General features: G+C 50.9%; 2 protein-coding genes across 2 annotated transcripts; one reads left to right on the top strand and one right to left on the bottom strand.

Moving 5' to 3' along the window:
• Window positions 1-69: 69 nt before the first annotated feature.
• BDR25DRAFT_397200 (uncharacterized protein) lies at window positions 70-3,869 on the top strand (the record flags this gene model as incomplete). The annotated part of the gene is made up of 25 exons (XM_033698485.1): window positions 70-74; window positions 106-127; window positions 170-243; window positions 277-366; window positions 424-482; window positions 531-609; window positions 669-762; window positions 803-904; window positions 937-1,168; window positions 1,212-1,265; window positions 1,306-1,452; window positions 1,489-1,655; window positions 1,767-1,894; window positions 2,002-2,049; window positions 2,097-2,271; window positions 2,308-2,540; window positions 2,570-2,699; window positions 2,777-2,900; window positions 2,991-3,062; window positions 3,106-3,201; window positions 3,236-3,297; window positions 3,334-3,357; window positions 3,400-3,479; window positions 3,533-3,574; window positions 3,606-3,869. 25 exons carry the CDS (start codon window positions 70-72, stop codon window positions 3,682-3,684), a joined length of 2,418 nt encoding a protein of 805 aa, XP_033540199.1. The 3' UTR covers window positions 3,685-3,869.
• Window positions 3,870-10,595: 6,726 nt separating this feature from the next.
• On the bottom strand, window positions 10,596-13,495 carry BDR25DRAFT_245874 (uncharacterized protein; the record flags this gene model as incomplete). The annotated part of the gene is made up of 2 exons (XM_033685908.1): window positions 10,596-11,645; window positions 11,741-13,495. The coding sequence occupies 2 exons, from the start codon at window positions 13,493-13,495 to the stop codon at window positions 10,596-10,598; spliced, it is 2,805 nt and encodes a 934-aa protein (XP_033540198.1).
• Window positions 13,496-13,803: the final 308 nt, after the last annotated feature.

The following is a 13,803-nucleotide window of genomic DNA, read 5'->3' as shown; positions in this document are numbered from 1 at the left end:
TCTGGATAAGCACTATCCCCAGAGGATTATTTAGCTCTTCGATCATTATCCACTTTTAAGGCGATCGCAATGACGTGACAGTTCTGAAGCGTACATCTCGTTTAGATCATCTTTCGACACCATCGATGTCGGCTTTTACACTTCCGGAACTCTTTAGAGTGTTGTCTAGCAAGAGGCTCATAGCAGGGTTGACGGAAGACTGACGAAGAAGGCAGTCCCGGCTTCTATCTCAAATTTCTTTGGGTGCAGCTTTTGGGGGTCATGAGGCCCCCTGAGCGGCTACAGTTGGAAAAGACATCGGCTAGCTATGGCTGAGCGAAGGCTCAGCACATCGGCGCAGGTCGGCAACTACACCAGAAGGTTCTTGTCGATCACCTGAGAATTACGTTCCCACGGCGTTAACTTCACTCATCACGACAGAAGACTCCCTCCCTCGCACGAAGCCAGCAAGGGGCCGATTGTACCTCGACACGGTCCTTCTGGTCCTGCCACACTTTAATCTCGCAAAGGCATCCTCAAGAAGCATTAAGCTGCAGTGTTGATGATCCGCTGGGGCAACGACAACCCACAGATCCTGCTGTCCCCTTCGAACCTCTTTCCCTTTTCGAGGTGATGCTTAAGCCGGCCATATACTATTCTAAGGTGTACTTCACTCGGGCCCGCTTAAGTATCTCCTTCTCCTTATCCCCTCTTCCTTTTCTTGCATATTTGTGTCATCACCCAGTTCTAAAGACGAAAGCAAATCCACCAATATCTGACCAAGTAATAACAGCTTTTAGTGAAGAAGTAAATACTGCACCAGCGTAGTTTCACTAGCTTCGTGAACGATCGTAACGACGAACAATTGATACATGGTGGCCCACAATCTCCCTCGGATGCATATACTAGCAAGAACATCCAAGAGGTCAATGGCCCAGTCGACACTAGATCACGCAGTTCACCAGTGATATCCACAAGTTTACGGGCCTTGGGCTTAAGCAATATGCCGTTCGATTCGGATTTGATGGGAAATCCATGAGTACGGACTGTTACACTATCAGGAGCTGTGCAGCATATCGGATCATCCTTGGATATCGACTGAAAGCCTCGCTAGCAACTAGCAGTTCATTAGCATGGAAGACCTGCTTTTCGACTGATATGCAGATCGCAGTACGGTCTACCGGCAACGGTCGGCGATGCTGCTCCGACCGGCGTTTAGTGCAGGTCGCCAGCTGAAGCGGTGTGTTCACAAGGCAGAAAGGGCCAAGCACCACCGATAATTCGCTGTGACTGATGGTGGGTAAATCTGCGAATGCATGTGTTCAGCTTCAGCGACACAAGATTCGGCGTTGCATTCGCATCCAGATCGGCTTCCTGTTTCGGGCATCGAGGCGACATGCAGCTCGGTCATGCCGGCAGCCCTCACCGACAAGCAGAGAGGCAGCAGGATCACAAGCACATTTCCACATATTAGTCAAACAATGCGATAATAATCGAGATATATCCGAGTCACACGTTTCTTGAATACTAGCTGCGTCCATTTTCATGTTCATGTGAGGTGTACGAGGCTCTCCGATCACGTTCATGGATACGAGAGGTACGTATCTAAAAACGCAAAAACGCCTACATCGCTCCCCAAACGCCCGATGGCCAAATATACCAGTACTCACATCAAGGTGCCTACTTCGCAGCACGCAGAATAAGAAATGCGCTTAATAGCCGCTCAAAAAAATTGCTATTTCCAATTTTAAATCAAAGTCGCGCGAGATGCTCTTGTCGTTGGATAGCTGTTCATGAAGGAACGGTTAGGGGCTATTTTTGGACTCCCGAAGACCACTAAACCCAATCTCTCACGCCACGAGACTAGCAACCTCTCACCCCTCCAGCCCTACGATCCCAGCCTTGCGTCACCGCCGTAGGGCTATCCTTCAGCGAATGAACCTGCGACGATTGGCCATTGCACAACAGCAGTGCACATGGACGCCTAAACCCCTCTCTTTGAAGCCCCTGGGCGTTCCTCAGACATTATTCGTGCAGATCTTCACACCTCGCAATCCTGCTTGAACTGCCGTTCCCTGATATTTAGAAGTCGATCCATACTGCTTTGCAGTGTGCAGACTTCTCATCAAGAGATGCTTCGAATATACAACGAGGCGCTGGGCTCTTCGAATATACAACGAGGCGCTGGGCTCCATGCTCGGCTTCGGCGTGGGGAGCCCAAATAACAGGGGTGGTTGCCGGTGCGATGGGGAACCCCATGGCTGCAAATGCGGGCTAAAACCGCCCACGACGGTTTTCAAAACGAGTAATTCATCAACACTACTCTAGTCGCATCTTCACAAGGCACTCGAGCGCCGTGCAGCAAAGAAGGAATATCATTGCAGAAAATACAAGCGCCGTAATATATACCCTGGACCTCCATCTGCATCTTCAAGCCATTCCGATACGATTTACTCCTTCACGGTATGCCGGCGACATGGAGAGGCACACACACACAGGGGTTCGGACCTCGTGGCCAGTCGAGGCCCGACCACTTTGAAACGAACTGAGCAATCAGAATGGTTTGCCATCCGTCATCATGCATGGTCAGGCAGACTTCCAAAGCTGTGGGCGATGCAGCGCCCTCTCCTCGCGGCTGCATCAAGATCCCAAACCGTTTCGAAACATTCGATCAATCAAAACTGCAGATGCACGAGCTCGACACCCTTTCAGGCCATCTTGTGATCCTTCTAGCTGCTCACCTTCTACAAACATGTGCTTACATGCCTTCCACACGCGTATTGTGGGAACACTGCAGGACGAGAATCGCGGATTATTCAGCCATCGTCTGGAAGAGGGACCCCAGGTTTGCACACTGCACAAGCTGGGCAAGCATAGACGGCGCCCTACCGCTTACTCATGCACTTTCTCACCTGTGAGGCGTGTGCCAAGCAGGAGGTTCGTTTTAGACCCTGATGCTTTGCTTAAGGTTAACTGGTTTGCGGGATCCTTCTGAATCCTTCTGTTTCTAGCCGATAGAATATCACTTCGAAGCGCCGCTGTGCCACATGAAATGAAATTTTGTTCAACTCAAAAATACCTACGTCCCACAAGGAATCCTGCACGTCGGTTGGAATATTTGAACAGTGCAAGTTACTTCTTTTTCTTCGGCAACTGACTATTTTCGACTTCGCTTTCGCACTTCGAAAATAGGTCGGTGTTGGTTTTACTCTCGCGAGATTAGTGATTTGTTCCGAGTCGGAGGTGTCGCCATCAGCAGCATCCTCATTTTGGAAGCTATCAATCATCGAAAACGGCTCAAGTGACATGAGCTCCGCAGTCACTCCCCCCGCCCTATACCTGAGTTCAAAATAGCCAGGCTCCTTCCTTCCCGCCACTGTGCGAAGCTTTCCCTAATTTGTCTCATGCTGCTGTCTCCAGGGTCCTATTCGCATAAATGTTGAAGCGCCAATGGCAAGGAGGTTGCATCAACCAGTCGTCGACATTTCGCATACAGATTCGTCAATCAGTTCCCTTTTTAGCAGTTATGATAGCCACACCGAAACTTGTCAAGATGCACGGTGAACTTCATCACTCTTTTGGGAAGTAGTTCAATGTGCCCACAGTCTTCGCCCTTCAATCATCAGCCCTTTCCTCGGCCTCAAACATGCACCTCAACGATTATTCATCTCAGCTAACTATTCACATCGCATGACACTCCAATAAGTCTTCCTGCTTTGGATATAGAGGGCATGTTTATAGTGACAAAGCATGGATCTAACATACAGCGTATATCTAGCCTAATTGGGTCATCATTCAGCTGCTTTACTCTGCGCCATTTGCGTAGCATTGTCTTAACTAGAGTTACGGTCCTTCTATTTCGACTGTCCGGGTCAAGAACTTGAAGAAACAACGTATGGGTCTACTGCGGCGATTTGCTCCTGCGGGGCGTTCAGGCTTTTGATATTGGGTACCCTGCGGGGCGTTGCGGCATCATAGTTGGACCCTCCTCCGAGTGACTCCGCACGAATGATACCAAGATTGCACTGCAGAAGATCGGTGAAACCAAACCACAGGTAAATGCCTCAATAAATCGGCAGTTGTGCAAACCTCTTCACTCAGGTTTTCGTTCTCTTTGGGTCGGTCTCTTAAATGCCACTTGACAGGCTGCCTTGTACTTGATGGCTGGCCAGCAAGTTGATCCACGTTAACTGGCTCCCAGCGTGCAAAATTGAGACACGTGCTGGCGGAAGTAGAGGAGAAACGCGACCGAGTCCCACTGGAGTTCACAATTACTCCAGAGGGCGGAATTGAATTCATCGAATTCACCAACTACAATGCTCAAGATACTTTCCGGCCTCCCTTGGCTGAGGCTTCCATGGCATTCACTGGAGCTCTTCAGAAGTCCTGATCTTCATGCGGGAGACGGACCGGAGCCTTGCCAAATCCGGGCCGAGTCGGTCCCCACCCGCCGATGAAACCGTGGACGGCAACTTTCGATCCTCAGCTCATGGAGACCGACACTTCCACAGCTTCCCTAGGCGTCCCAATTGAATCCACACACGTTTGCGGCGCACTGCCTCAACTCGCGGCGTCCAAGTTTGACCCTTGAACATCTCCAATGATACCCTCGGCAGTGCGACACTGGGTGGCCTGACTGCAACAGACACGGCAGCGACGTTCCAAAATCCCACAAATTGAGGCTCACCAATCTCTCTTGAGTGTGATATCAAAGCACTTCTCAGATACAGGCATATGCGCCGCACACGATATCTTGTTCCCTTTCAAGGTTGTGCCTTCTAACATCAAGGTCTGCCCTTGCCCTGAAGATGCAGCACTTCGTCATTAGGGAGCCTTTCGAAACGTTACATATGCACAATAGAGTTTGTTGTCGCATGCGAAGATCGGTGGTCACAGCGCACATCGCGTTGTGACATCCCAGGGCAAAGTGGTCAATCCAAACTTGTACTGGCATCGTCAACCAAACAAAGGCTTAGCATGTTACCAAGTCTCTCCAAGCGAGTGCCTGGTGGGATGTTTGGAATCCGCTCGTGCACTTGTTCCAGTCGGGGAGGAAATTAGTCCGGCGCGGAACTTTGCAAAACCCCCGGTCTCGTTCCTCGCACGTCGACCAAGTACGGACCTGGATTCTGTACAGAGTTTGTAGCGATTCCTCTGGAAGAGTTAGGCCCCTCTACAAGCTGTCAACGTCTATTTTGAGGCTCAACGGTATTTGCATTTTGACAAGCTCCACCAGTCTGCCTTGCCATTCTAAAGGAATCACGAACCACAGGTGATTTACGCCCGACTATAGCGCCGAGAGGTCGTATGGACCCTTCACCAATTTTATGGGAGAAGGATTGGTAGAAGGAAGCACTGCGCCACGCCCCGCTACGAATCTCGAATCCCGCTCGTATTCGCATCTTCGCAAGTAAATCGCCTGGCCGAGGACAAGGGACGCTTTGGGGCGGGATTTAGCGTCGGTAACCACCCGATCCTCAGCACTCTGTCCATCCTTCAAGGAGCAAGCGAAAAGCGCGAAATCACCAGAATGCAGCCTTCATGACTCTTTTCGATGTCCCGAATGCAAGGTGGTTCGAAATTAATATTTCCACCTTGATTTCGTCTGCAGATAGGAAACATTCGGCTCCAGGTGATCCGTAGGCCAGCCTTGACTCCGAGTGTGGGAAAGTGCCTCTGTTCGTCATTCGAGAGGGGTTGCACAGCCAACAGGAGCGCACCGGACATTGACCCCAACCAACAGGAACATTTGAAAATGGGAAATGGGGGAGCGGCACTGAACTCCGCATTCCTAAAGAGGCAATGCTTGAGCGATTGCCTGCTGCGCTCATGTTGGTACAGAATAGTGACTTGCGATTCAGGATCCATTATCTCTAGAGCTGTGTTCAACTGTAGTAAGAGTTGGGCAGCCCTATGAAGAGAACAACGTCATGTATCTTACGACGTCATATACCTTACGGCTCCAGATCCCCCAGATCTGACTATCTTACTCCTCAGCCGTCGTGGGGGTATGTTTCTCAGGGCTTACTTTCACGTTCCGTAGGGCTGGGAGAAGGTTTCCACGTGTGTCCCTCCTTCTTACCATCTGTCACCACACCTTTCGGTGGTTGATTCCACGGCGTTCACAAGGCGATCCCTTTTCCGTTCACATGTATCCGAAGCATGATAGAAGAGGGATTGCTTTCCCATATTTAGCCAAGCCAGGGCTGTCAACTTGAAAGCAATAATGTCCCCGCACTTACCAAGCAATATATTCGGGGACGGACCTCGTCACGAGGAGAAAAACAACGACAGATCCTACGTTTCACACCTTCAAACAACACTTCGGGAAGTGCTCTTCACAAACTTAACATCCAACCCCACATTCACACCACATCATATTCATTCAGAAGGCCCGTTTCCACTCTTCCCGCAAATCTAACGGAAGTTTCCAAATTCCCTCTCGCTCAATAATCCGTATGCAACCCAAAAATGCAGGTGACAGATGATGTCCTCATCCCCGACATCGACTACTGCACGTCGCTCCTAGGCTTCGTCCCGACTCGGCCACCCGCGTCACCCGACACCGTTTTTTGGCTGGGCTAGTTTGGAGGGACTGGTCTCTGATGCCCTAGTAACCATTTCAAGGGAAACGGTGCGAGAGCAAGTCGGGACGAAAAATAGCTCCGTCAGTGGACTATTAGTCCGCTACTGATGGATTGGCTTTCGCGCGCAGTTGTTGTGGAAGTCGTGGTTACTGCAGTCTGCTGCAGTCCTTCGCGAGTAGGAGTTAGTCCATGTGGGAGTTCGCTTCCATCCATCCATGTCCAAGCCTGGAGGTCGACGCCACCTCACGGCCGCACGCACTGTGTCCGGCAGGCTGCGAAGCTTCGCGCCGCGATGGTCTCCAACAAACGGGCCGGGAATTCCATGCACGCTTCAGCGCCCTTCTGTTGAATTGCATCAAGCGTTGAGAATCGTTTCCTGTGGCGCTGTGGGGGCCGATGTGACAACTCCTCTGGTCCAACTGGAGACTTTTGATTGCCGACTCACAAGGCACAGCACTGTCTTTGACACGCGTTCATGAATCAGAGAGGCTAGCAGCCGTAGCATGGCTAGCGGTGGCAGGTAGATAGGAGGGTTCGCAAGCATGGCTAGGTCAGTCGGTCTCCGTGTGTATCAGGTTGATCTCCACCCAGTATTCCAAATCTCGGCTTTTTCGAAGTGCGAATTGTGCCCTTGGCTACGATTGAGCTAAGCGAGGAGCCGCCGAACACTCAATCAACAACCATGCGAATGTCAAGCCAGCCTTACGCTAAACTTCAATCCCGAGAATGTAATTACCCTCGCAAAATCAAGCGCAATTAGCTTCAACTTGCACGCTCCACAAACTAGTCTGCAAATCTCCAGTCCTTGGTTGGCATGTATCGAAGAGGTGCACGCGAACCGGCCGTTCGCAAGCAGCTGCAGCAGACAACCGGATCCGCTAACTAAACTTCGATCATCTCGCGCGAGAACGACATTAGTTTACTGTCTCATACCTTTCTTGCCCTTGCTTGTGCAACCCGTGTTTCTATTTGGGATTTTGATAAGGATGGGGATATGGGTATGGTTGCTATGAGCCTGACTTGAACCGATCGAGGGTGTTTGGACCTGTGTGTTCTATGTTAAGGCTGCTTGAATCCTCTGCTTTCAAATCAATGTTTCTTGGACGCGGACGTATTTGATGGTGAGGTTCCGTACGATTCCGAGTCGAGGTAGGTAATCTCGCCACGATCACAAATTCCGCGTAATATCATTGTAGCATGAAAGTTCTGTCTAGAAAATTTACGCGGTCTTAATCTGACAAACTTTTGCCTCTTCGTAAATACGATTTTCGCATTGCGAAGACTTTGTGAGCATAATTTGTTGAGCTCTCCCAAATGTTGATGAACATTTCAAATGAACTATGGCTGACTAAAACCAAAAAAAATCGGGATATTAGGCGATACCTCAGGCTTGGAAGGCCCGCGCGATAACCACTCCGCCAAAGTGCCTATTTACTAATTGATAAATGATGCTGCAATAACTTGTATTATGAAGGGACGCAAGATATTTTGGCAATCAACCATACGTGGGGTTTTGCGATTTGCCATGAGCACATTTTCACAAAGATGGAGCGGACACGGGAGGACTGCAAAACCGACTAAAAGCTTGGTGGTCTGTGCAAACACCCTCAGGAGAGACTTCTCGTCATCATACATGAGTACGGTTGATGCCAGCGGAGAGAGCAGCAGGAGAGAAAGCTTCGTCGCAAAACGTGCATGGAGAAATGCACACCTGACTGAATCCTTCTCCTTGAGTCACCGCACCACGTCCACAGCTATGACATCTCCCACGCGTCCCTCAATCCCCGATGCTGTACCACATGGCCGGCATAATCTCCTGCCTCCCTCAGATGTCTCCTCAAGACACCATCAACTTCCAAAACAAGTTTCAAAACATGCATGCCGTTCGAGGGGCTTGCACTTGCATGCCATCATTTCTTCACATGAAACGCCCTCAAGCGAGCCGTCCGTTGTGCCATTGCGGTTCTCCTCAAACGCGTTTCATGTGTCGATGAATCTGCATCTGATCTAGTCCACATCCAGCCATTCATCCAGCCATGAATCGCGAACTCGGACCCCACGTTCACTGCTCCTCCACCAACATACCTTCCGGCAAGTGTATCTCGAAATTAAACCGCTTCACCCTCGATCGAACCTAACATCAGGTCTCGGCCTCGGAGTTAGGAACGCGGGCTCTCGTTTAGGGCGGATAGTTTGCTCTGCTCCACTTCACGGGGCGTAAACCAGGGGGCTTTTTCAGGCAGAGCAGACAAAGTGGCCATCTGTCCCTCCAGAGATGTGTGGAAGTATCCCAAAACGACAGGGCTGAATCCTTCAGAGCGATCCTCCACGCCTCCGACCTCCCCACCACTGGCATCTCCTCCACTTGTGACCCCCTTCCCTGTCTGCCAATGCCAAAGCCATGCAAGCCGCCCTCTTATCCACCGTTCCGATGGATCTGAGAACCAGAACATCTGATGGGGTTGGCCTGGAGGGGGGGCGATGGAAATGACCACGATGTCAGGTTGCACACACCGCCATCGCCGCCACCGCCGGTCGGCTGGAGTCTCCTGTGCCGCCATGCTGCATTCACCCCATTTCATTGCCTGCCCTGCCTGTCACAAATCCTTCCATTTGCAATGCATATCCACCCATTTGGCTGAACTTGCATCATATTGGCTCGGACGAAATATACCAAGCAACAATGCATTTCCGGCCAGTTCAACCAAAGTTCGCTTGACTTGAGCATTTGCCCACTTGATTCCCTTGCGCTAGGCACTCTCTCTTGCTTTGTCATCGATTAATCCCCGGTGCTGCACTGCACTGCACTGATGAATGGGGCGGAAATGGAAAGATGCGGGCGGTGTTCGCGACGTCTCCCGAAATAGGCAGGTGGTGGATGGGAGATGTGATTCGTTGGGGCCTGAATAATGTCATATCATCATGAACGAACAGTGTCCGAGCTGAAAGACTGCCAACACTACCAACACTGCCAACACTGCTATTTCCCTAGCTATGTACCTTTACAGAAAATGGTATCAAAGTGGTCTATGCTACGAACAAAGTTACGCGCAAGGCAGCTCAGCTAGAAGAGATGAATCACTCCATCAATCATCTCTCTCATCCCGTTGCATCCTTCGCCATCTGAGACGCCTGAGTCCGGGATTCGACCTGACTTGACATGACTTGACAGCCAATTCACCATTCCGACCCCGTAGCGTGAGGTAGCTGGTGTAGTCCAGGGCCAGGACATGGATGTGCACGTGCAGTGACACGAGCTCGACTCTGTGTGAAGGATGCTCATTCTCCAGCGAGGAAGAGAGTACCTCGCTCCCCAGTAGACCGGTATTGTATCAATGGAATGGAATGGAACCATGATCTGATACAAGGAACGACATGGTTCGCGTGCTGCGTGCAGCAAAATGGCTAGGCCATTGCGATCCTATCGGCGAGTATTTGTGAACATATCCATTCATAGGCACATACGTACATACAAGGCGTAGCGTTGCCGTGGACTTCCGGACAAAGGAACTGAGACAGAGACAGGCAAACAGATAGGTAGACCTGTATGAAGTGGGAAGATGAACATCAATCTCTAACCAAAACGCGCAATCATGTGGTATGTGGTTCGTGGTCTGCATAACTGGACCCCAGGTAATACAGTCATTGAAGGAGGATGCGCCTGCGCAGAATAACGCACCATCGCATCCTGGAATGTTGAATTTGAATCCGAATCGTGTGAAGCTTCAAAGTTCCCACTGCTGCTTATTTTGCGTGTCTTTTTGAGTGTAATAGTAGAAGGACACCCGTAAATGCTGAGTGTGTGTGTGGTATCAGACTCCCCATCTATCCGCGAACCCGAATGCAGTCTTGGTATCATCACTCAACCCGACCCAGTTCAGCCCAGCCCAAGTTTATCTCATCCCATACTCCTGTAACAGCGCCAGATGCTATCAATATCCTCAAACACGAATCTTTTGGATCCAAGAGACCATGGAAGTTAGAAGTACAGTAATCCGTTGCACGCAGGCGTCTTGATACATCCAAGAATCATGCAACATTCGTTTTCTTCTTCTGCGCCCTCATCGCGAGGATAGTGCCCTCCTTCCCAAAACCCCTACCCATTTCAATGACAATCATCCTCACAAAGTCTCTGCTGAGCCAGTAACTACTATGTGCCCCCAGCATCGTCAGGTACTGTATCTCTAGCGGGCCGCCTCCATACTTCATGAAGTAATCAATCTGTCCATTATCATTCAGGAGGTATGCTCTCTTTTCCGCGATTTCTTCTCTTGTAAAGTTGTGCGTCTCGAGTTCAACATTCGACGGGAGGCGACTGTTGGCAGCTTTGATGCCGACGGCGGCTTCGGCGGACGATACGGTTTTGCGGAACGGATTCGAGAAGGCGAGCCAGGACGTATTGGCGGTGGGGATGACGGCGGTTTTGAGCGTTTCCGCGTATACGACGTCGACGGCAGCGTTCAGGCGGTAGGCTACGGGATCGTAGGGGTTAATAATGTTGTAAATGTTGTCGACGGCAATGCAACCGTAGGTGCCTTGCTCGCCCGCTATGCCCGACATAGCATATGAGTCGGCTCCAGGCTTCTCTTTATCTCGTCGAGGAAGAAGCGCGGCGTTCTTCAAGAGCAGAAAGAAACCGACTGGGCTTCCACATACGAAGAGTGACTTTGTATTGAAGATGAAGTGGTCCTGTGGGATCTCTTCCTCTGGGAATGAAGGATCCCCGAGGTGTGGTGGGACATGACTTGGCTGCTGACTTAAGATGTCTATCGCCATGACGCTTCCGAGAGAGTGAGCAATGAGATGGACGCGACCCCACTCTGAGAAGCCTGGATTATTCAGACACCAAAGCCGGTATATGCGGTTCGCCTCTTGAATACAGGCTGACAGCATTCTTGGATTGTGGTCGGGAGAGAGGTAGTACGGGATATCCAACATTACATCACTGACGATGCCTCGCACAGAAGGAAGCGTCTCAGGCGTAATATCCTTCAAAGTATATTTGTTTACAGCGGGGTCTTCTGCTTCCCGGCATCCACCAGCATCATCTTGTAAGGATATGCTTAGCCGCCAATTAACCTGCAAGAAGTCAGTGACTTATATCAATACCATTCGAGATATGCATCTGTTAATGCGCCACCGAAGCTTCAATTGGGCAACTGTTAAAAGCTTACCGGCAAGACCATGATTCCACCAACGTCCTTACGAAGGTGGCGTTTGACATCGGACTCTCCAAGCTCTACGTTAACCTCCCTCCTAAAGGCATTGATTGCGTGAGTGAAGTGAAATGTCTCGATACGCTCCGACAACTTCTGACCGATGCCATGAATTACCAGCACAAGATCAGTGACTTGCGGTCGTTCGGAGAGAGCGAGTGCAGGATCAGACTTCTGTCTCCCAAAAGGTGGGGCTCCGGCTTGAGCTGTAGAGACACCTTCGCGTGCTCTCATTGCCATCGGGGTCTTCTTAGGAGGATGAAGCTTGTCCCATATCCCTTGATCGAAGCCTCTCGTAACGCAGATGCCGATCGGCCTCTCCTTCCGGATGTAGTTGGCAAGCGGACGTCTCCCGTAATAATCCGACGGCTGTAGAGCTGGCCGTAATAGATATGCTTCCTTTGCGGTGGCGTAAATAACTCCAGCTTTTCGATAAAGGTTCTTGCGGCCTTGGTGACCGTAATCCGCATCGCCTGCGGCTTTGTTATCAGGGCCACCTGCACCAGTTGAGATATCGATAAGGTCACAGGCGTTCTCCACGATACCTTGTCTCTCCTTCTCTGGATCAGCTACAACTTCAGGCATGGCATTTTGGACCATGCCAACGTTCATCTGGCTTGAGGTTGTAGGCCGACTCTCCAGCTTCATTGATTTATCAGGCCAGAGCTTGTGGAGGATCTTCATTTCGCCGAGCGCCCCAACATCGACAGCGCTATTCAGCTCATCGGTCCACGTCTGCGTCCAAGGTTGAAGATCTAGGTACCCAGCTTCAAGCATGTTCGCGACCTCAATCTCCACAGGCATCATAGTGTCTTTATAGAACCAAGTCCCCCTAACGACCTTAGCTATATCGCTCACCGGGGACCAGTAAATAGGCTCCATTCGAATGGACTCAGCGTCCATAACGACATGGTGAAGTCGAGACACTCCAACAGGGACCCTTGCCAAAGGACCCTGCTTGGTTTTTGGGGGAGTACGGATGGGGCCTTTGTCTTTGTTTCCTGAGAGCGCAGGTTCCATGTCTTCATCCCATTTGTAGCTATCCAGTTCGTGCGGTATTGGTCGTCTCTTCCCCTCTGCCGATCCCGACGTCCGCGCTTGAGCGATATTCCCGCGCGAAGGAGCTCTGATAAATGGGGTACCGGTGGTGGTAGACTCGAGGAGGGTAGAGCTATCTGTAGGTTCCATTACACGCAGCGAGGTAGAGAGGGCCACCTCTTGGGACGAGCCGGGCTGATCATCTTGAAACACTTCAGCAGATCTTGAATATTGGCCTCTACTCGAAGGTCGGGGCGAAGGGATATCCCTCCCCTGTGTAACTCGACAAGCCTCCTCTCCAGACGCCGATTCTCCTCTCTTCCTCTTCAAGCGTGCGACGGCCGGATTTGTAGGCGTCCCCGGAACATCCACCGATCTACGCTTCTCACCAACCTCTTCATTGTGCTTCAGTATCTTTTTCCGCAGATCTAACCATGTGTCGTTGATAGCCTCGTTGTCGTACTCCGAAAATGGCCGTGGTGGTTGCCTGCGGGTGCTCGACGAGCCGGTCAATGGTGGAGGCAGAGGAGACAAAGGATCGTCGATGGCGAGCGGTGAGGTGTAGAAGTAGCGAACGGGGATAGGAGGAGGAGCTTCGGAAGAGTGAAGTACCTCCCGAATGTATTGGTTGGTGTGTGTCGACATAGTTGGTTCGTCGAGGGTGTTGTTTGCCATGGTGTTTTGGGGCTGCCGTCAGCTGTTCATATCATCCCGTGAACGAGGGTACGTGTCCCCATGGTGAGATTCCACAGGGGCCGTGAAAGGAATGGATTGGTGGCAGCCTGGCGTCGGCGTTGATGGCAAGGTCGTGTTTCTACTCAAGAAAACGAGCTCCACTGACGCAACTTCTCGCTAAACTTCGACGCCTGAACATGTGAACACCAGCCTTGTTCAGGTGGGAACCGGCTGAAAGAAACACCGGTATGGAGTCCTCATCGCTACGTCAGCGTTCGATCTGTCTAGCAGGCCTACATGCAATAAAT

The sequence above is a fragment of the Lindgomyces ingoldianus genome (genome assembly GCF_010093535.1).
Source record: "Lindgomyces ingoldianus strain ATCC 200398 unplaced genomic scaffold BDR25scaffold_60, whole genome shotgun sequence".
NCBI classification, from domain to species: Eukaryota; Fungi; Ascomycota; class Dothideomycetes; order Pleosporales; family Lindgomycetaceae; genus Lindgomyces; species Lindgomyces ingoldianus.
The sequence above is the reverse complement of the archived record's forward strand: the minus strand, read 5'-3'. Positions and strand labels throughout refer to the sequence as shown.